General features: G+C 38.6%; 1 protein-coding gene across 2 annotated transcripts; it reads left to right on the forward strand.

Moving 5' to 3' along the window:
• The first annotated feature begins 5556 nt into the window (after positions 1–5556).
• LOC144640146 (palmitoleoyl-protein carboxylesterase notum1a-like) lies at positions 5557–23239 on the forward strand. 2 transcript variants are annotated; one of them, XM_078499360.1, is made up of 12 exons: positions 5557–5964; positions 6437–6651; positions 9236–9288; positions 13786–13881; positions 15858–15918; positions 16698–16759; positions 17927–18029; positions 18530–18715; positions 19009–19121; positions 19913–20075; positions 20969–21016; positions 22096–23239. In XM_078499360.1, exons 1-12 carry the CDS (start codon positions 5962–5964, stop codon positions 22331–22333), a joined length of 1341 nt encoding a protein of 446 aa, XP_078355486.1. In that variant the 5' UTR covers positions 5557–5961; the 3' UTR covers positions 22334–23239. The 2 variants fall into 2 exon arrangements, with proteins under 2 accessions (XP_078355486.1, XP_078355485.1); XM_078499359.1 differs by lacking the exon at positions 5557–5964 and adding an exon at positions 6039–6202.
• Positions 23240–23690: the final 451 nt, after the last annotated feature.

A 23690-nucleotide genomic window follows, 5' to 3' on the forward strand; every position in this document is an offset into this window, starting at 1 on the left:
TTTGACTTGCTGTAAATAACGAACAAAGTGGAAGGGTTAGCATGCCAAATCTGTGAAGCTCTAAAAAAAGTGGACGAGCATAAACAGATTATCCTGCAACAGCTTGTGTTCAAGTTAATCAAATGGTCGAGTTAAATGTTCAAGTTATTTAAAACGTTTAGGGTTTTTATTGATTTTAAACGCGCCACGGCTTAAAAATCCTCTTAATAAACCTAGCATTGAGTTCCTACTGTTGATACTTTTTGATTTCTTACGATCTCTTTGTTGTTTTTCAGTCCTGCCTTAGAAAACTGTCTTTTTGACGTTTCCTTCTATTGGAAGAAAATTCTGTGCGTCGAATCAAGACGAGCATGACATACAGTAAAAACCCGCGTGTAAGAACCTACTTTTTTCAGAGTTTGGCAAAACAAGTTCTTGTATTATGGGGTACTTATTGGCAGTTGAGGCTAAGTAGGTTCTTAATTAGGTTCTTAATTTCTACAGAGTAGACATTGTTGTTGATTATCACAAAAAAGGATAAAATCCGGTCTGTTCTTCATTATAAATATTTATTAATGTACCCATGTTGCCAAAAGTCCAACAACCTTAATTAATCAATGATACAGTACTGCAGTATCTTTTTGGTTTTTGGTAAAAAAAAATAATATATAAATTAAATAGTTAAACTCCAAATATAAGAACATGTTAAAATTTGTTTGGCTAAACAGGTTCTTATATTTTGGGGTATTAAAAAAGCAAATATCTGCCAGAAGGTTCTTAAATCCCTAGGTTCTTACACGCGGGTTTTTACTGTAGTCCTTTAAAACCTGTATTGACCTATGTAAGTCAGAACGGGAGACAACCGTTGTTACAGATTTTAATCATTAGACAAATATTGGACAAAAGGGTTTGGAAATACTTTGCCAAAAGGCCGCGAAATCTACCCATGCAATTGCAAGACCTTTATCGCAACACACAACGATCAAGATCCTTTTGTGGTCAACCACAACTTTGGACTATCCCAAATCTCATTTCAAAAACTTATTTTTTCCGGCAGTTGATACGTTAGCTGTGTCCGTCCGGCTGCATATGTGAACAGACAGACCTCCTTTACTTAAGGGACAAGGGTGACAAACTTTTCTTGTGTGGTTAAATCAGTGAACACGTCACAAGAAACCTCGTTAAATTTTATTTGGGCTCACTGGAAATAAACCTACAATACGTTAAAGAACTAAAAGCCAAAAATACTTTAAAAAGGATAAGCCCACAATACTTTGAAAATACTTTTAAAAAGAACCTTAACTAATGTTTACGATATAATCTATTCGCTACAGAGCTCAAAGCAATTACTTTTATTAGTAAAATAGTCCGATAGATTCAATTTTCCGAATTTTTTTCTAAAAATAGCTAGATACCGGGGTTCTGTTTGTCTGCAACGCAGGCTAGAGTAGATGAAACTGTCAGATCTTAACTTTGTAGTAGCGTGGGCTTACTATCGCGGAAGGGGGAGGGGGGGATTATTGGAAGGAATTTTGCGATTCAAAAAATGTTTCCGTTTAACGTTACTGTTGAAAAGGGACGATGCCTGTGAAACATTTTAGGTGCTTTCAGGAATACAGCATGGTAAAACCCTCTAAGCATAACACTACAAAACAAAACAAGTTCTACAGTCTTAATGAGCACATACTTAGTTAGTAGATGCACTCTTGGTAGAGGCCATAGGGGACTAACTATTATGAACATTACAGCAAAATCTCTAAACAATTAAACGATTTGAGGCACTGAACAAACCCTAGAGTCCTTTAATGAGGATCAAAAAAATAAAAATTGCAAAAAGTTGTAAAAAAGGGGGCCCATATAATCGGAAGAAGGCATATCTTTCTTTAGGAGCAAACCTGTGTTGCGGTTATTTGTGGGAGGCTATATTTTCGGGAAGGCTTATCCCAGTAAAAATGTTAAATTAGGCTTTACCCTTAACAGACATGTAAGTGGGGTGGTTTTCCCGAAAACACCGGGTGCTTCATAGCTATAGTTGTACGGTAGTTTTAGCGTCAACAAATTGGTACAATTTAGACAATTTAGAAATTTTAAAAATACTTTTATTAACGAGTTTTGTGGCCAATTTGGTCAATTTGCAGCGTTTGTATGTTCGTGATCGATATTTCCACCGGCAGAGGGCGGTTTTATTTGCGGAAGACCGTGGCTGCTAAAAATAACACTTTGCTGTTTTTCTTTTTGCGACCAGCGGAAAGAAGTAATCCCTCCGTAACATAACATATGTCAAAAGCTTGTACACGGCAAATACATGACATTGGCAGCCTGAAATTTTATGTGTATTTTGACGGCCACAAAGTATTTTCCGGGTTCTAATTGCGGTGCAGGATGACTTTACTACGCCGAGGGCAGGAAATAAGGGATTAATGCCTGCGGTTAGATTGTAGAAAGTAGACGCAACGAGAGGAATGCAAATAAATTAAAACATAACGTAGCTGTATATTATAAAACAGGGCTCGTAATTTTGCTTGTTGGTCTGCCTGCTCTCTGACTCAAAACACGTTCAATTTGCTAGCAAAACCTTTCTGTAGGAAAGTTAAAAGAAGCTTCGCTCGCAGGGTGAATACTCATAAAAACTGTTGGATTTTGAGGTACCGTATACGTAAATTATTGCTGACAGTTGTGCGTGGGCTTCCTGTGGTTTGTAAAGATTGAAGCAGCTAGAAGCTGCTGTAGTTGAAATTTTTTTCTCCTTCTTTTTATTAACAGGTAATTTCCTGAAAAGAAAAAAACTAAGTCCCATCCGTTAGTGTATCTACGTAAATCGATTCTGTTAATTCCAAAGTTCCTTAGAGTAGAATATGTTGAATTTTAAGTAGATAGGAAATTAGGAGGTCATCAGGGGAAAGAACAATATTTAACAACACAGAGATAAGCCCACTTTTTTGATCATCGCTATTTAAGTGAACTTCGCTGTTATTACAGTCATATTTTATTATGTTTATAAACTAGGAAAAATAGACGTCAATTAACACATAAATAGGTTTGTTTGGCCTGCGACATCGCTATTCTCGGAACAAAATACCAGAGATGTTTCATATGGTAATTTTATGAGAATTTTATGCAAGATTTTTCGAGAAGAAATCTTTCTCTTGAATCGTGTGAGTTTATTTTCAAGTAAACGTTTTTTTCTTACAAGTTCATCGTTTATTAGTCATCAGAAGGGCGTTTCATGTGAAGCTGTTTTTCCGACAACTGGGTCCTTCAAAATTGAACACTCTGGAATTTTACGAAACGACTCGAGATGGACGCTGGAACAAACTTCAGCTCAGCAACCCTATTTTCTTGGAGTTTGTCAGAATCACAATTGAGGAACAAAGGCCGGAAACTTCAAGGTGCCAATCTGTAAAAAAAACTGGCTGTCAAATATCAGAGTCGTACATGATAACACGGGTAAAAAATACTGGTATATTAAGAGAACAGTATACAATGCATTCAATACGGATATAGATCAAGAAATCAATTATTAAAACCATTTATTGCTCTTGCGCACGATTTGATCTCATTTTTTTGTTAAGGCCATCCCAATAAAATGTTTCTTTCCCATCGCCCGACTGACCCATTTTGTGAAAAAAATCCAGACCAAGAGCAAGACATTACAGACAGATCTTAAACAACATTGGATTGATGTCCTTGTCTTATTAACATGGAAAGAGGGCGCAGGACATAACGATGTTCCAACATTCTCAACGAAATCGCGAAACAAAATCGTTGCAAATCCGGCTTCAAAGGAACCCAAGCCCCTCAAAGTTCTTATTCTTTTTTTTGCCCGACCGACCGACCCACCATCACAAGAGACGGGGCGATGGGAAATGAAACATTTTATTGGGATGGCCCAACTACAACATCAAAGTTCACTGCGCTCCATGTAGTCGATCAATCAGCACTTGGGTCACCCCAAAAGAGATAATCCGTTCAAACAACAAAAATTACCTTTACTTTATTCATTCATTTGCTTTGAAAGAGACCGTGATGAAAACATTGTTATCCGAGATAATGTCAGCTGGGATCAGAAAAATTCTTAGCTGAGTAAGTACTACTTCCACAACTATTTGAGGCATATACCTAAGCGTATATCCCTCTGTCACAATGGGCAAACATGTACTCAAATGCATTTTATTTTAGGAAAAAATAGAATTATATATTTTAACATCAGTAAAAGTGTACCTTTTATAGAAAAATATTTTTCTAGATTGGCAGGCAGTATTTGCCGGATTTGCGTCAATTTATGGATCATTTGTATTCGTTAACAGTGTGTGATTGGTGAAGAAAAGTCGAGAAACCTCCATCTATTTTTGTTACCCCACATTCAAGGACAATTTTCTCAGCTTCGCCCCGTTCAAGAATTTTAACAATTCTCCGATGCATGTTGTGAGAGAAATTCTTTCCCGCTCTGCAAATTCCACAACATTTAGACAAAATGTTTTTTTGTATATATCTCATTATAAAGTAGCGGACATCCTTCTTCGGTTAAAGGTTAGAGTTTTTTATACCAACTATTTTTTTGGTAAAAAAATGACCCTTATGCGAGAACATGTTTTTCTTTCTCAGTCACGCCACGTTCCTCGGTATTCGTGTATTTATCCTTTTCGTAAAGCTCACAGGGCAGCAAAATATTCCCCCTCTAATATTTAACTAAAAGGAAGAATAATATTTGAACACATCGACTGGAGAGTTATTAAGCAGACGGCTTTCTCCTGAAGCATTAGACAGAAGTCAACTTGAGTTCCCATTTTGCTTGTTTTAGCCGTTTACAATGGTTTATCCGTTTTAAGACCTTAGCTATTTAGCTAAATTGAACACGAGAGACTCCTCTGGAGTATTTAAAGCTTTGTCTATTTATCGTGCTCTTCGTCGAGTGCTCTCTTGTGATATATAGCTCGCGATGTATTTAATTTAAAAGCGCTTGGCTCCAAAACAATTAAAAACACGTTGTCTGCTATTGTCATTTGTGATAAACTAACGATAAACACGCTTGTATCCTCGCATTACTCACTGTGCAAATAAACACGTCTTGTGTTAAACGCGGTACATTTCGTGACGGCAGAATAAGCGGATTCGAACGGAATTTACACAAGGGGGGTTTAAATAAACTGCTTTAAGTGGCACAAGAGCTTGCCCATTAACTGTTTCGAGAATTTCTTAGGGACTCGTTCGCTCGTTCTATAAACGGTTACACTAGAAGTAAACAATTCTTTCCGCTGCGGTTTTTGACTTTTTATCTTTGATCCTACGGGTTACAATTAAAACATCCTTTTGATCAACCGCCAAAGGGGTCCCAAGTGGGAAGGAACGCATGAAACGGTATCACTCCCTTAATTGGTTTCAGCGAGCTTTACCTCTCAAAGGGAAAAAAAAACTATCTTCCAGTCGTGCGGTGATTAAAATTTCTCGTGCGGTGGAAACGCGTGCCTCCGTCTTTAGCATTCACGCACGCGCTACAATTTACGATTTAATTCAGGCAATTAAAGTAAACCAAAAAGACCATGGGGCATTTCTATGTAAATATTTGTATCAGATCGCTGTCATTGCATAAAGAATTAGCGGTTGATCCAATGACGTGCACGGGTATGTAATTGAAGAGGCCCGAATTAACTCGGCGGTTTTTCACGGCTATAGAGTGTAATAATTGAGCAATTAGCCCTGTACCCTTTTTAGTCGCCGCGACCAATCACATTTCAGTATGGAGGCTCAACGCTATATAGTCCACTCGTGCGACACACTTTCGTTTATTTCTGGGTCGCCGTATACAGTGTCCCGTTGCCCTCGGAAATTTCACTAATTCCTCACCACTCTGCGTTAGTAACAGAGTTGTGTCATTGCGTTAACAGAGCGCACTTTATAACACAGGAACTCAGTAAAAATCTTTTACTGAAAGAATACCTCCGGAGCGTGTAAAAGGACAAGGATTGTATTTTTGCGTCAGAAATGGTGAGTAATAATGCCAAAATATTAATGAGAATGCAGTATCTTTGTTGGACCTTTCTCGCGACGTAGCTGGCAGTTTGCGCGAGTTCGAAAGTTTAATCGCATTTACGAGAAACCAATTTGTGGCAATTGTGAATAGTTATTCAATTATGACGAACCTTTAATTAGTTTTAACTTGACGAAAATGCGGTTTAAGCCACGTTATGCACACGGCAGGCAACCAATAATTAAAAGCGCTAACGTAAGAGTAATTTTCCATGAAAAACCCCAGGAATTGAAAGGGCAGTTTTAAAATAGATGCAACATTTTTTTCTTGACCGGCCATTCATCATTGTAAAACCTTCGCCAGGCCGCGCCAAAACCCACCTTTGTTTTAAAACTCATGGCACTCCAACTATTTGTAAGTAACACCGGGTGTTAACAATGTTTAGAAAACAAATAACTAATATTTCTCTCTATTTTTTCTCTTCGGCAGTTCCGTGTTTTTACAGCGGCGTTCTGCCTGTCGTTCTTATCTATTGCAGTAGTAGACTGCTCCATCGATCTCAAGGAGTCAGTAGCGGAGCTTACCGCTCAGTTCAACCATTTACTCCACCTTGCCAAAGGTTGTTTCTCTAGAGATGCGTTCAGCATGAACAGACACTATCTCCAAGACAGGAACGTCACATGCAACGACGGCACCTCGGCAGGGTAAGCGATCTATACGGCGATCAAATACCGCTTGTTGTTATCGTGTGTGGTGACACTTGTGCTGTTGAAATACTTATCAGTATATTTATCAATATGAGAATCGTAGAGCGCTTAAAGATACCTAATGAGGACCACGCGCGGCGCGCGGGTAGCTTCACACGGAAAATTAATTCGGATTTGTCATATACTTTCCCGCATGCGGTGCTTTGAAGATCAAAACCGCAGTTTTAGTTCTCCCTGGCTACCGCAGTTAATCTCAAACGTTTGGATGCTTAAGATAAGTATTGTTCGTGTGTAGTTTTGCGGAGGAGGAAAATATGGAGAAGTTAAAAGTACTGCTCGAGGAAATCTTCTAGTTTACGATGACAGACACTTAACTTATTCATTGAAAAAGGATCCGAAAAAGTGAGCCTTGAATTGAAAAGTGGCGACAATAAGAACTTAAGCCAAAGACGGCACAGTTAATTACTTCGCTCTCTGTGTTATCCGTGAAAAAGTGCAGTTCGTTCTTTGCAATCTAAGTGACTGTTTCACATGGTGCAGTCCTGACTAGAACGCCCCATACACAATCATACACAGTGGCCCGTTTCTCCAAGGTCCCGAAAAGAAATCGCACCCGAAAAGCCATAGCAAAATCTATAACCTTATTAATACAAAGCTGTTTAATTCCATGATATTTTTAATATGAACAGAGGTTTCCTTCATACAAAGTTTCAAGCCTATACACTTCTCTGGTTTTAAAATACAGATAATTTAAAATGGCTTTACGGGCCCGAAAAGTGTTCTGGGCTTCCAAGAAACGGGTCCCAGCTTCTAGGCCAATAGTACCAAATTAAGCCAAGGGCAAGCGTTTGCAAAATTTACAGGGAAAAGTATTTCTCAAATGCTAGGGATGTTAATTTATTCAGATGACTATCGATAGATGTGGGCGCAACTCAGAAGAAAGTTCTAAATACTTTGTAACTGCATCAGGTTTTCACATATATAAGATAACAAATAGAGTCAAACTATTTTCCGGAAGATTCCTTTAAGGCTGCTTGTATCGATAAGGTGTACATCTGAAGGAACCGAACTTATTTCAGCAGACGTTCGGAGCCAGCGTTTCACATGTATGTGGTTTGTTTGGTTTTATGCCAGCTAAACCTGTTCGTTTAATTGAAAATGCAAGGTAAATCTTGAGAAAGTGTAACCCCACCCTAGTCCAACCAACAGAGTTTAGTGAAATGTCTTTAACACTACACTTATTACTCAAAATTTTTGAGTGAACAACTTCAAAAATCAACATGCATTCTTGTTGCCAATACAACAAATTTAGGTAACTAGGTTTAAAGCTGTATTTCTAGATCTTGCGACCATCAGTTCTTCAATTAAACTTTCAAAAAATAAGAAGAAGTGTTATAAGATTCAGCTGGCGCAATTCAGCCAGGTTATTGTTCCTCACTTTCCAAGTTTCTATATCTCTGAACCATTATCAGTCTTTTGACAAATTCTTGGATTATAATTCTGGTTGGTTCTTTAGAAGAAGAGATGTTCAGTTAAATTACCGACAGACACTATCCGAAATATGTCGCGAGAACTGTAGTCCAGTTACGGATTCCTCGTGATCAAAGCACTTGTTTTCCGGAAGAAATTTCAAAGCTATTTAACATTGCTCTTTGTTTATCATTTAATTGCTATCTGCACTAGATGTACATATTTAAAATAAGGTTTAAGACGTATTTAAGACTTACATATTTAAGACGAACATCTTTTTCTGATCAGAAGTGTCAGTAGACCACCGACCTTAAATGAAACCTTTTGAATACAAAATGATTGAAATATAAGAGTTAATTGCATGTAGTACAAACGTGCTCTTGCTTTATTAATTCTTACTTTGAATGGTTGTAGTTAATTGCTTTTTGTAAGCGTCAGTGATATTGTAATTTTAAGACTGAAAAAGGAATCCAAGCGTGGCCAATGAAACAACCACGGCAACCACACAAAGGATGTCTCTAAAATCTGTACTTAACTAGTTCTGTTTGTGACTGTCTGTGGGTCAAATAGAAGCTGATATCGTTGTTTGTCAGGGGTAATGTCAACGTCTGCAACCAAATAGAAACAAAGAAAAATCGCCGCCGTGGGTCGCGTTTGTTTTTCTGATAAAACGCCGGTTAAACGCATCATCCCGCTATTTTTTCTTTCGGCAGAGACTATAGCGACGAGGTCATTGAGTTTTTCTGTTGGCGGGCGATGTTCTCGTAGCTGCGGACTTTTTTCTCGGGATGTCGGATATTTCTAGCGAATTGTCCAATATACAAAATTTTGCTTGGAAAAGAAAACTGGACAAAAAACCTTGTCAACTTATCCCGTAGAATTACGTTTAAAATAGTTTACACGAGATTTCAGAATCAATGTGAAGAAGTAACAAACAAATGTTGAGTTCATAATATGGCATTCAGTTCCCAAAAAGACTAAACAATATCTAGTTATTTTAATACTGAAACTGATTTTCACATTCACCCTTCTGTTTTTTATATATTACTTTTACACTGTATACTTACATGCTTATAATTTCCTTTTTCGTAACATCTCTACTTTATTTTAGATACTATCTGAGAAAAGCTCGTGGCAGCAAAAGATGGATCGTGTATCTGGAAGGTAAGTTAACTTGTATTAACGAATTTATTTTACTTAACTTAGCAATCAGTCCGTCGCCCGAGTTTTAGACTCATTAGAGAAACTCCCATAGACCTAAATCATAGTTGTCAAAAAACTTGAACAGTAATCACACTGTTCTTTTTCCCAAGAAAACCCCAAGATTTCCCAAGTTAAAAATTCTATTTTTCCGAAATTAAAAAACTCCAAAAGAAGCAAAGCTGCCCCTTGAAAGTACTGCTCAATAGCTTTCAATTGAATGGTCACACACGAGGGTGTCATCCACAAGCTCAAAAAGTATTTCATTAATTTTAGTATTACTCAATAGATTTTAATTTGAATGGTCACGTGTATCCACGCACACTCGGACTGCGTTTAAGAACCAATTACGCTTTGACTCTTGAAGTGATTTAAAGGGACTATTTCACGACTAATTTAATTTTATGTTATAAAATTTTGTCAAATAATCGCTATGAAACTAAATGTTTGCAAAGAAATTAATTCTATGATTCTAAATGAAAAAAAACATAGCTTCATTTCAGTCAAATGTGTCTCCCGGGCGTTATAATTTAAAGTTACAAGACAAGATTAACTTTGAAAACTGTTCCGCCGGACCATATTTCAAAAACTCATATCGCAATCCGTTCCAATCTTCGTCGCTTTTGGCCATCCTTGCCTTCTTTTGTATTTGCTATGTTATTGAAATGTTCCTTCACTGATTTAAGAGGTTATTTTGTATTTTTAAACAAATCTGATGGTCATTTCCTATGCCCAGACGACGTCTGTCCTATGCCTAAGTTTGGCTTAAATCCGTGACACGGTCCCTTTAAAGGTTAATTTAAATTGAATATCGTTTTCTCGGTCACGACGAGGCACTTGACATTTCGATGGACCCAACTAAGCTGGAATTTCGTCTTTTGTGGTAATTTCTTATCACCTTCCTTCCTACAGTAGCAATTTTTTTTAAACCTACCTGCAGCTTGCAAAGCAGGGATCATCGCGTTGATCGGAAAAACCTCTCGCCTTTGATGTCATTAACTAATCGGATTAGCAAGTTAGGCGGCAAATACGAGCCTTATAGGATCAGAAGAATTATCAGAAAAAAAAATAAGGAGAAATGTCGTTAAGTCATACTGAATAGAAAGCTTTAATCTTACAAGCAGATCTTTACAGGTCACGCTACCAAATTTTGGTTGTTCATGCCTATGCCCTGCAGTTACTATATTTCCAAGCTTCAAACTTGAAAATACTCTGACTGACGAGCTTAGTCCTCGAAAAAAAATTATGCAAATTAGATCTTAATCCCCTTAGTGGAGAATATTTCTCCATTAAGGGGATTAAGATCGGTAACATAAGATCGTAGTTCGCACGTTAAACTGCCGCAATGTACAGTGAGGTGTCAGTCATAACAGCCGCGGCTTCTCTGTGGAGAAAGAAAAAGCAAATATTTTAGCCGGATTTGGGTTTTGATGTTCATGTCTTAAAACAGCTCAATAAAATTTCAATCGCGGATTGAAAAAAAAACGCAAGATAAATATTGAACTAACCAACGAAGCAAGAAAGAAAAATTTAGCGCGAGGTTAATATTCTGCCCACAGATAACAAGAGCTCAGTAAAGAACTCAGCTCACTACCCCAGTAAGACAGAATAATTTAGCGCGAGGTTATATTCTGCCCACAGATAACAAGAGCTCAGTAAAGAACTCACTACCCCAGTAAGACAGAATAATTTAGCGCGAGGTTAATATTCTGCCCACAGATAACAAGAGCTCAGTAAAGAACTTAGCTCACTACCCCAGTAAGACAGAATAATTTAGCGCGAGGTTATATTCTGCCCACAGATAACAAGAGCTCAGTAAAGAACTCAGCTCACTACCCCAGTAAGACAGAATAATTTAATTAGCGCGAGGTTATATTCTGCCCACAGATAACAAGAGCTCAGTAAAGAACTCAGCTCACTACCCCAGTAAGACAGAATAATTTAGCGCGAGGTTATATTCTGCCCACAGATAACAAGAGCTCAGTAAAGAACTCAGCTCACTACCCAAGTAAGGCAGAATAATTTAGCGCGAGGTTAATATTCTGCCCACAGATAACAAGAGCTCAGTAAAGAACTCACCACCCAAGTAAGACAGAAAAAATTAGCGCGAGGTTAGTAGAGCGAAATAAGTCAGCGCGCGATTAGCCAGGTTTAAGCACCGCAAGCTGATTATTATTACAGCGCTTGACATAAGCGACCGTAGTGAAACTGAAAACCCAAGCTCAAGTTTATATTCCACAAATAAAAAAATACAACTTACCATTGTGCTGCGGTGTTTGTCTTGCTTCTATCTTGGATGAACGGCGGCGAGCCGCGCTGCTTGCGAATTGCGTTACCTCGTATTTCCCGCCAGAATAAATTAACCCGGCAACTGTAACCATTAGACGAAAATGCCGAATCTCTTTTCGTTTATTAGACGAAACCCTTGCACAATCTTGCATGGCTTTCCTGTTTCGCATTCACCCATACGAGTTTTGCAATGTAGCGAGGAACATGTCACAAAAATGCGATAAAAACACTTTTAAAATTGGTAACAATGCTACTCAATTCATGTCGTGAAGCCTGCAACAATCGACTCCTTGAAAGCCCCAATCTTCATACATTCAACTTGTTTCCGCGGGAAAATTACTGTTGATCTCGCTTTTACCGATATTATTTTCGTTGACTCGCTTTTACATTTGTAACTTACCACAGTCCACTTATGCTTTCGGCTGTCCGTCGGATATCCAATGTCGTATAACTGATACAAAAACACATAAACGCCGACTCAAAGTTGACCGTGTTGCCCGGAAAACTTATGAAACATTTATCATCGATTTAAGGTCGCAAACGATGCCGATATCGACAATTTAGCAAATAATATTCTTAAAGAAGATCCACCGGCACGTTTCAAAACCGCGAAAGCAGAAACTGCGTGACACAAGAAACAGATCACGTACATATAACTAGGACCGGTTTCATTTCACATTTCCTGGCATGCGGTGACAAGTTATGTACAAGATTAAAAGACCTCCTGGACAGAATTTTTTTTGAGGGCTAAGCTCGTCATGATGAAATAATTTTGACTGAGCAGCCAAATCCCATTTTTTGTCGGCTCGGTAGATATGATTTTTAGCTTTCTTTAATCCATTTGTAATCATTAAAAAGTTAATTTCTAGGGTTCGCTCAAAATTATTCTTTGTTGTTTTTTGTCAGTTTGTAATCCTTTCCGATTAACTGCAGAAAAACAAACAATTTGACAGGCTTAAACCCCCTTTTTGTCGGTTAGGTAGAAATTATTTTTAATTCTCTGCAATCTTATGGGCTACCTCGGAGTTTTTCCTTATTGTGTTTGTCAGTTTGTAATCCCTTAATTTAATTTAAAAAAACACACACACACACACTTTGCAAGTAAGAAAATCGTTTATTAAAATTACTTGACCTATTGTAACGGCCCTTAAATGCTCGTGAAAAGTTTCACGTCTTCCCTACTGAGTTAACATGCTCTTCAATATCAAAGAAAGAAATATTTTATTTCTGTTTACCAGCTTTTATACACAGTTAGCTCTTTTAAAAAAGTGAAATTGTAGGGTCTATTAATACCTGTCTATTAAGTGAAAAGCTATCGCATTTAAGGCATGTTTCCATTTCGTCTAGGGCTTCCGTTGTCAACGTTTCTGTTTTGCTGGTATGCAAAGAATATCCTTTAATTTTCTGAGTAACTTAGGAAGAATATTCTGGCTTGAAAAGTTCGCCTGGGAATAATTGTTCATTGAATTACCTTTAAATTTTGTTTCACGGAAGAGAAATCACAAAACATTCGCTTACTTATGACTTCGAGCAGTAAAAAGCGAAAAACACGAAAGAAATTGTAGCGCTACTTTTTTCTTCAAAAAGAATGTTATACGTTTTTTTTTTAAATTTATGACTACCATTTTAACATGCCCATGACATGGAACATTTATTTCACTCGTTGAATGAGCTACGCCTTTGTTTTTGTTTTCGTCTGGCTATTTTAAAATGTTTACCCTTTTAATTGTATAAATATTTGTAAAAGCAAAGCCGATGTGATTACCTACCCCAACCAAAGTGGCATGGCCTTTGTTAAATAAGGGAAAGCCTCGAGCCATGCGGCCCATACTGCCGGAGCTTATCCCGGTTTCGGTAACATTAAGCGGCTAGCAATATTTCTACTCCCCCCTGAATGGGATGCTAGTCCATCGTAGGGTTATCCCCCAGTATTAAATTCGCCGGTACCCATTTATACACCTGGTTGAAGAGAGGTACTATGAGAGTAAAGTGTCTTGCCCAATAACACAACGTAGTGCCCCGGCCAGGGCTTCAAACTGGACCGTTCGATCCGGAGTCCAGTCCACTAACCATTAGGCCACCGCGCCTCTCAAGGCGTGGGTTGTTAAATACAGAGTTTTAAATCATCAGCTTTTTAATCCATGCTACTTATTTTACTTCTCTTTTGATCAGGCGGTGAGTTTTGTGATAGCGCCGCATCTTGTGATGAAAGGTATAAAAATATGAAGGAGTTGATGTCATCTCGTCATTGGAGCAAAACGAAAGAAGGTGAGAAAAGATCTAAATAATTTAAGAGTTTAAGAGGGAAGCCATCAGGAAATCGAGTAATATTAATTTTAGTTGGACAAAAAAAATAAAACTTTAATTTATTTAGCGTGGTCAGAACACTTAGCTAAAAAGCTAGTTTTACAGGTTCGTCACCAATCGAGTATCAAAATAATTTAAATCCTATTGCGTTATTTTCTACCCTTTTTATAAGCTAAAGATGCAAGTAATTATACATGATAACACCAACAACAATTTCTTATCAGAGTATGAGAAAATGAACGAATACAAATGAATTTCAAAGTTCACAAGAATCATGTTAACTAAAATCTCACGTGAAGCTTTTTCGTAACATCGTCTTTTCAGCGATTCAGTGGAATTCCGGCAGTGGAACTTCGAAATTTGTTTTCAACGTTTGGCGTTGTTAGAAATGATTTGTTTTGATAAGATATTTGGAACAGAAACACAGACGTTTGTAATAAGATGTAAATAATTTCGGTACATATTTTTGTCCAATTAATACTCGAAGTCCTGGCGGATTCCGTCGTAATTCTAGTACATTTTTAATAATACAGTGAGTATCGACAAAGCCAAGCAGTTAATCAGGGCTCTTTCGTACCTCCGGTTCTGAGTCATGAAGCGAGTAGGGCTGTTGCTTGTCCTCCTGGGTAAGGAATGGCATTCATGCACCATAGGCGGCGGAGCAGGGGCGACAGGGGAGGGGGGCTGCAGCCTTCCGAAACAAAAATTTGGGGGGTCAGCCCCTCCCCCTCCCCCCCCCCCCCCCCGTTTTGGTGCCGAAAATATCGCGAACGCAGCGAAAAATTAGTTCAAACATCTTCGAAACTTCCTTGGACAACCGGAGAATCTTCGGAAGTTTTTGGTCTTGAAACTCCTCAGAAAACACAAATTTTCTAGAACGGAAATACTCAGATAAGATATTGAGTATTTTTGGGACAACGTCCCTATATACGCTCCGCCGCCTCTGTGCACCACCCCCTCCCCCCGCAATTAAGGTACGCATGTTCTTGCTCCTGGGTGGGGAGAGGCTTTAATTTCAAGGCTCGAACCCATGCTTCCCGATCCGGCACCAACCGTTAGGTCCATGTCTCCCCAATTTAAAATCGCTAGTCGTTAGCTGCTTTTCCGAAAGGGAGTCTGCGAAAAACATACACGGTAGGTGGAGGGCAAGTTGCATCACTTTTAATTTTCTACTGTTTTTTTACTCTCGTTCAACGCTTTTTGCTCGCGCTCAAGGGAAACAAAAGTGGACAGTGCGCACAGACAATGTTCAACATTTTTCAAGTTTTCTCACACTGTTCTCCTTTGCCTGTTTGGTTTTGCTCCTTCTCAGTTGAAGTCCACAGCAGACATGCATTTCCGTGAATAAGTATCATGTACCATGTAATAAAGGGAATCTGAACAGCTTGATTGTCCCCCACCTCGTCCTGGGCATTTACTCACTTTTTTGCACAAAAAGCTAATTGCACTGCTTGTAATAAAGGGACTGTATCACGGATTTTCGCAAACTTTAGGCATGAGAAATGACCATCAAATTCGTTGAAATATAAAAGGAACCTCTTAAAACAGTGAAGGAACATTTCAATAATACACACCAAATACAAAAGAAGGTACGGATGGCCAAAGCGACAAAGATTGAAACGGACTGCGATATGGAATTTTGAAATATTGTCGGGCTGAACAGTTTTTAAAGTTAATCTTGTTTGCTTGTAACTTAACGCCCGGGAGACACATTTGCTTGCAATGACGCTATGGTATCGTCATTTAGATCCATAGAAGTAATTTCTTTGCAAACATTAAGTTTCACAGCGAGTATTTGGCAAAACGTAATAAAATAAACTTAACTTAGCCGTGACACAGTCCATTTAACTGATGCATTACTTTTTCACTGTTTAGTACTAAACTGTTCTTGCCATCACGTACAGCTTTTTAATATTCTGTGTTTAATCCTCTAACAGGTAACGGAATACTTTCGACTGATCCCAGTGAAAACCCGAGCTGGTGGAATGCAAATCACGTGTAAGAATTCCAAACAACTGTTAAGGCTTGGCTAAACTAGGAAACATTGTTGCAGAAACATTGTTCCTTGTCATGTTTCCTAGGTGGCTAAATTAGCGGGGACGCAAGGAAAATGTTTTGCTGCCCGAGTGGTTAAACAAGCTAATCAACATTGTTTCTGAGGTGGCTAAACTGGGCAACATATGTTTCGGGAGCAAAATTTGTGTCCGGGAAGCAAAAATGTTTTTGGCTTGAGGTAGAAACATTTTTTTGTTTCCGTGAAGCAAAATTTCTTTCCGCAGCAAATGTTTCCCGCGTGGTTAAACTGGGAAATATTTGCGTCCGCAACAATGTTTTCTAGTTTAGCCAGGCCTTTAGTTTTGTAGATATGCTACTCGCCTCAGGCTTCAGGCCGTTGGTTATAAAACTGACAACCCAAGCAATTAGGAAAACGGGAGTTCCACTAGGAAAATGGTCGTAATGGATGGGAGCTGAGAATTAGCTTTGACATTTGACGGTACAGAACACGTATTTTGATGGTAAAAGTTTAACTTTTAGTCCATTTGATGTAAGATAGAGAACGAGGACACCCGAGCTCCCAAAACGTCTCTTTCGCTAGTTCTACACAAATCTTTCAGCAGGGAAGACTAGTCGAGGACATTTGGTTTTATATCTTTATGAAAAAAATCGCACTTAACGGATCAGTCGTTTGATTCGTATTCTACACAATTGATTTTGCATCCAAATCTTTAAGAGAATTTAATTACATGTATATGCTTATCAATCTTGTTTGTCATCAGGTACATACCATACTGCTCGAGTGATGCTTGGAGTGGTAATGCATCCAGGTGGGAAACAGGAGGTGAGGTCACATCATTTGCCTATACATGTATCGTTAATCGCGATATTTTCTTGATGCAGTGGTAGATCTAGATGAAACTCCCTGCCCTCTTACTAGAGCAATAAAGTAATTACCTGCACCACTGCACCACCTCTCCCCCTCCCCCTCCCTTTTCGAGCAGAAACGGGCCTATCTGCACTAGGCCTTCTCCCCCCCCCGGGGAGGGGGTACTCCCATATATGGCCTATATAGGGGTGTGCCGCGGGATAGGGTATGGTTTTGAGGCTCTCGGTCCTTAAATAGTGTCATTTTTGCTCCTTTTGGCATGGTGTTCCCGGTGTGATCCTTAGATAGGGTACCTAACTACTATCAGCTAAAGTAAACGCCCAGCTAAACGAAAAAAAAGGTATCTTAAAACTGTACTATCCGTTTAAGTATTATTAAAGCGATTTTATAAAAATTTGTGTTTTGCCGCACGCGGTTAGCCGTTATTTGGGTCGTCACGGAACGCTCCTCCTCCTCTGGAATAGGGTGTCCTTTTTCGGTTTTGGGCCTTAAAAAGGGTATCAATTTTCGCTTTCTTTATCCTTAAATAGGGTCAGGGTTTAAGAACCTTCGCGGCACACCCCTATCCGAAATTTATGGAGGTACCCCCCCCCCCCCCCCGGGCCTTCTCCACACACATCCGAAACACAGAACCTCTGAAACACAGTCGTCTTTGTAATCACGATCAAAAATGTAGTCAAGATCTTTGTTTTCTTGCTAAGCGGTCGACGTCGTGTAAAATCAAAGTTAACATATTTAACAGTCAAGTAGTACCAATGTGCTGTCTCACAAGGGTTTTGCTTCAGTACTTGAGGCCGCAACATAGGTTTATGATACTTTCTTACCGCTGTCTGTCAAAGCCTCTAGCAAAAGTATCGTACACGTTTGAATGTGTTTAATGTCCTGCTGGCATATTTTTGTCAGTGTTATTTGGTCAGAACACACAATGTTTTTTATCGTGCTGCCAAAGAAGTTGTGCCTTAACCACTGCATTCCTGTATCGGGAATCATTTGGCTTTATACGGAATAAAGACAATTGTTTTTTCATCCTTTTAATAATCAAGTTAACTTTTTTATGCATGTATTTTTTTTTCCTAAACGAATTCTCGAGTTACCCATTGGATTTGTGTGTTTGATTTACAGAGCGGTTCTCATTTCTTGGAACAAGAATATTGGAAAAAGTGATCAAAGAACTGATGTTTAAAGGCCTTTACCACGCAAAGCATTTACTTCTAGCTGGAAGCAGGTATATCAACACTTTTTTTATCTTGTTGTTATTAACTTGTTGCAAAGTTTGTCAGACCTTATAAATAATAGTCCTATAGTTACTCTTCGGACGGACGAACAGACGAATGAAAGAACGGACAAACGGATAAACAGACGAATGGACGGACGAACGGACGGACGGACAGACAGACGGAGGAACGGAGGAACGGAGGAACGGATGGACGAACGGACGAACGGTCGAACGGTCGAACGAAAGGACACACAGACAAACGAAAAAACAGACGAACAGAACGAACGAACGAAAGGAAGAACAGACTAACAGACAAACAGACGAACTTGCGAACAAACGAACGGGCGAACAGACGAACGGACTCACAAAATGAAACGCACAAAAGGCATAAAAGGAACAAAAAACAAACAAAAAACACAAAGATGAAAAGAACATACGAGCAAGAGAACGAACGAATAAATGAACTAACGAGAAGCGAGGAATGAATCTCTATTTGTTTCGTTTCACAGTGCTGGTGGTATCGGCGTTATCCTCAACTTGGACAGACTGGCACGAAGACTTCATATGGCCGGCCTTAAAGTTCAGGTCCGAGGCCTGGCCGACTCTGGATGGTACTTAGACATTCCTGCGTGTCACGGAGGCAAAATGAACTGTCAGCCAGCGCAGGAGACTAACATGATCAAGCAGGGAATGGCGTAAGTAGACACGTGACCCGTCAGGTGACCGGCTTAACGGCTGCGGTTCCCATAATCCAGATTTGTTAACTTCTACCGTTTCCCTCGTGGCTATTCAGTGTGTTCTTCTGGGTACAAAATTTTTAAAAAAAAAGATGATGATGATGATGATGATGATGATGATGATGATGATGATGATGATGATAAGATTTCAATAAATGAATTAACTGGCCAACCTTTTTATAAGACATTTTAGTTAACCTTTAATTTCGTCTTGTTTGAGAGCATCAAGTTTGCTTTCTCCTCAATCTTAGATATTGGCGAGGTGTTGTTCCGGATGATTGTGCAAGAAGAAATCCTGCAGAAAAGTGGAGGTGTTACTTTGCAGAGAACGTGTATCGCACAGACAGTAAATCCCCGCAACACAGTAAGTTGCAACGGTTATAGTGCATTATACCGAAGACAATTCCTTTCCTGACCTCTTCTAGATACTCCTATATAGTCTAATTGGGAGAGAGTGTAAATGCCCCCATTTTTGTATCAACGGAAGGTAAGACATGTATCGTCTTTCCAGTACCATTAGTCCGCTTGTCTAGGTTCGACTGTAGCGTTTCCTCAGTTTGGATCTATACTCAAAATAATCTGAGCTCGACGTTTCTGTAGAGTCAGTAGAAAGTTGATTTTCTTAGCTCTGCTCTTCTCTTCTTCATCCAAGACCTTTAAAGCAAGGAAAGTACTGCTCAATAGCTTTTTATTGAGTGGTCACACACTAGTGTTTCATCTGCAGACCTGAAAGTTAAAACCACCTTGTATAGCATAAAAAAAAAACAGTACACATGAAAGTACTACTCTGCTCCGTCAATAGCCTCCATTTGAATAGTCACACAATAAGGTTTACGAGTTGGAAACACCGTATTCACAAAAGGCATAATAAATTAACAGAACCACGTGAAAGTACTGCTCTGTCGCTTTTAATTTAATGGTCATACACTCTGGTTCATCCACGAACTTAAATTTAGAATCACTACAAAACTGTTGCTTACCACACACTAGGCTTCCGTCAAAGACTGAGTCTGGAAGAAAAAGGTTTAAATTCCTTGACTATTTGTAAGTATAGGACAGAAGATTTAGGCATATTATAGTCGTATAAATTGCGCTCACTCACTTAGTTCTTGAAGGAATAACCCGTTTGATGTTTTTTATCTCTAATTTTAACAGGTCCGTTGTTCGTTTTCCAGTGGTTGTATGACCAAGCTCAAATAGCCTGGGCCGTGTCTCAAATGCCCGAAAAGCAAAACGACAACAATTACATTAGTTCCATTGCTTTCTCACTTGGAGAACAACTGAAACAGTCATTCAATCGCACTAAAGGTTTAGCTTGGTAAGTTTTCGTTTACCTTATTCTTTCTAATTTTTGCGCGTACTTACAAATTCGGGAGCCGAATTTCGCAAGTTCAAATTTTATTGCAAGATAAAATAAAGCAGAAGTGTGTTAAATTTTGCGATTTAGTCATTGCTTTATGGATCAGTCGTCAAAGACTAAGGAACTAATGGAAATATTGAAAGGTCTGGCTCAATGTAGAAATAAGGAGCCTGCAAACGAAAACTTTGGTGACTGTACTAAAGAGGTTTTGGTGGATTTATAAGTTGATGAAAACAGTAATCAGAGGGAGGGTGCTAGTCGAAAACAAGACGAGAAGATATTTTCAAGGGTAGATAGTTGCAGTTTCAAAATATTTTAAATTTTTATTCTTTGCTATATAATATGGTATTAATTTTTGCGCGTTTAAACTTCGCGCAATGTTTTTTTTTTTTTTTTCACGCGTATTAAGAGGGGAGACCCTAAACTACAAAATGATTGTTATGATACTTCTAAGGGTTTAGTTTTTGGTCATGTTTGTTCTATTGGAGGTTGCCTTCATTTTCGGTAGTCATGACCATATTTGGTAAGTCACGTGACCAGAACACAAAACCCCTAAAAACTAAAACAGCTTATATTTTCTCCGTTTTAATCAACACCACGCACGAGCAGAGTGCATTTAGAGGCAGTATGGATTTGTTGAAATTCACATTATTTTTAAAGTGATGACGTCATAGTTTTTCAGTGACGTGAATTCTTTGTTTGTTTTGTTGTTGGCACTGGCACTGTGTTTTCGCCTTTTCTCGGTTATTTTTATATAATTAAATGGCTAACAGCAAGCTAGATTATACTCGCTCTTGGATAAAGAATTGTTTCACGAGTAAACAATAAATTGTTCGAATTCTCTTTTGCAGTGCCGTGTTTGCCCCGTCGTGCTATTCTCACACTATCCTCACGCGAGAGTAAGTATGCTTAAATTCTCTGCCTTCATACATTAGTGTCATTATTGAAATAGGTGTTATGGTGGGAACCAGAAGAAATCTATTTAAAAACTTCAGGCCATTTGAGAGGTAAAAGAAGATCTTGCTTTTTCCATTTCATACCCACGGTGGGGAGATACTATAGGCTGAATAGGAAGAGTAATTTTTTGGAGCGTTAAAAACGCACTTCATGATCACGCAAGACATAAGGCACCAAGTCCCTTTCTTATCCGTTTTTGGGCCCATAGACAAAAGAACAGGGCTCGAAATCATCTCCATATGTCTTTTGCACAGTATAAACGATTTTCCAGGACTCATTTTTGCGAGGCTTTTCGGGGCTTTTCTACTATACAAAAACTCGGTTCGGCCAACTTGGCTCAACCCCTGGACCACTTAAATCCTAGTCCAACGCGCTAATCGTTAAGCCACCGCGCTTCCTTAGCCTCTTGCAGACGAGACAAATGATAAATGATTATTAAAGGGGCTGTGTCGTGGCTGAATTTAGTCTGTTTTTAATATTAAGTTTTGCCAAAGTCTCTATGAAGCTAAATGTTAGCGAAGAAATTATTTCTATGGATTTTAATGACAAAACTATAGCTTCTAACAAATATGTCTTCCGGTCATTATAATTACAAGTTTATTATTATTATTGTTATTATTATTATTATTATTATTATTATTATTATTATTATTATTATTATTATTATTATTATTATTATTATTATTATTATAGTTACAAGTTACAAACAAACATGATTAACTTTGAAAACTGTTAAGCCTAACAGATTTTGAAAAACCGATATCGATCGCAATTAATTCGCAGTGCCCGTTCGTATCTTATTTTTATTCGCCGTAAAATGTACCATCAACTATCTTAGTGTTTATTTTATTTTTGTTTATTTTTATGTTTCACTCAATTTGGTATCCATTTTCTTATGTCTTAATGACTTTTATGAATTAGTTAGTTGATTAATTTAGCACGGCTCGATAAAAGAGCATGTAACATGAATTGATTCCGTGTATAAATAAAGTTTTACCTACCTACTTTTGTTTATTTGCAGTGATTGGCTGAAAGTCATGGTTGGTGGCAAGAACCTAAACGATGCTCTAGACGATTGGTACCAGTCCTCTAGCGATGGCTCGGCCAACTGTAGGACGCTCATTGAAAACGAATGCCATCACCCACAATGCGACAAAACGTGTCCGCCAACAGATTTGCCGTCAAGAAAGGCACCACGTTCCCATGGCGTGCCAATCAAACCAAGCTCTGACAGGGCTTTCCCATCGAGATCGACTTAATGAGATGAGCCCGCAAGAGAAGGTCTCATGTCCCCCTGTTGTAAGCTGTAGGTCATATTTACATATTAGCCGCCATGATGGTCTACATATTATAATGCGAATTAGCCTGGTTGTCTACCAGGGAGCGGACAATCGCAAAGTCGGCTTGTTTTAGCAATAAAATACTTGTGCCAAATAATATTCGTGAGCCAAAGAATAGGCAATGGGCCTTTGCAGCTAACGATCATACGGTACAAAATAACACCTTGCTGGAGAGCAAGCAACGCCCTGGAACATCCAAAACGTCTTCAACCAGTCAAGCTTGACTTTCCTTTGTTTCAGAATGTCCCGGAGCAGAGCTTGCCCTCCAGCATGGCGGAGTTTGTGTCATGTGACCGTTGTCATTCTTTGGCTTTCAATCATTCCTGACTTTTTAATTATAAAAGCCGTCTGCTAAAATGCTGACTGATTGTACCTGACGTCTCTCTTGGGCTCTAAAATGCTGCTGGAAAAGGAAGCCTCTTTACTCTTTCTATAATACACACTAAGAACTTAGGTGGAATGGGCGGTTTTTAAATTGTTTTTCGCTTTTACCTCTCTCTTTCGTGTTTCGCACGGGCTGGGAAATGGGGAGAGGTGAAAAGTAAGCGCGCGGAGCCTGGAGAGATCTCAGAATTTCAGTGGTTAAGTTACATCATGGTAGACTTGCCTTCCACTCTCTCCTCTAATATTTCTTATTTGCTCGCCAGCGGCCTTTCTGTTGATCAATCTATACCAATATGAAGACAGCCATGGCGGCTATCCTGAATGCGGGTTATCAAAGTAATAGTTTAAAATGACAAATAAAGGAAACACTAACGAAATACTGTGAAGGCGTTCGGAAGCTCGCTGTGGATTGAAAACTAAATTACAACATTTTTTGGAAAATATGGTTTATAATATGAATTTTTTAACAAATATGTTTTTTTATTAACTTTTTTAGTCCAACAGTTCAGCATCTTATTTCTTTTAAAAATGATAAACGTTATGAAATGGCAATTTTGTTGATTAAACTCTCTTAGCTTATCTGCTTATACTTCTAGTATTGAGTGGCGACCCGAGATGGGAAATTGTATGTTGGCAAACGATCATAAAGAATTGGAAAAAAAGTTTCATTTGTGAGGAAAAATAAGTTCGTCTTCATAGCTATGACATGTAACTCCGTTTATAAAGATGCGCATTTAATATGAAACTAAAGAATATTGTTATTTTTTGTATTATATAAGGATGTAAAGTGTCGGACGAGTAAATGTCAACTCCATTACATTTTGCTTCGTGTATCTTCTCCCTCAAAGCTCAAATGGAGCTTTTGGGAGAGGAACGTCCCCTGGGTGTCATT

The sequence above is a fragment of the Oculina patagonica genome, unplaced genomic scaffold, assembly GCF_052425735.1.
Source record: "Oculina patagonica isolate OP01 unplaced genomic scaffold, crgOcupat unplaced2, whole genome shotgun sequence".
In the NCBI taxonomy this organism is placed as follows: domain Eukaryota; kingdom Metazoa; phylum Cnidaria; class Anthozoa; order Scleractinia; family Oculinidae; genus Oculina; species Oculina patagonica.

Coding starts and splice junctions, on each gene's coding strand:
- LOC144640146 (XM_078499359.1), top strand. CDS start 6,146: ATGCGGTTTAAGCCACGTTATGCACACGGCAGGCAACCAATAATTAAA. Junction 15,919..16,697: donor TGGTGGAATGCAAATCACGT/GTAAGAATTCCA, acceptor GTTTGTCATCAG/GTACATACCATACTGCTCGA. Junction 18,716..19,008: donor ATGATCAAGCAGGGAATGGC/GTAAGTAGACAC, acceptor CCTCAATCTTAG/ATATTGGCGAGGTGTTGTTC.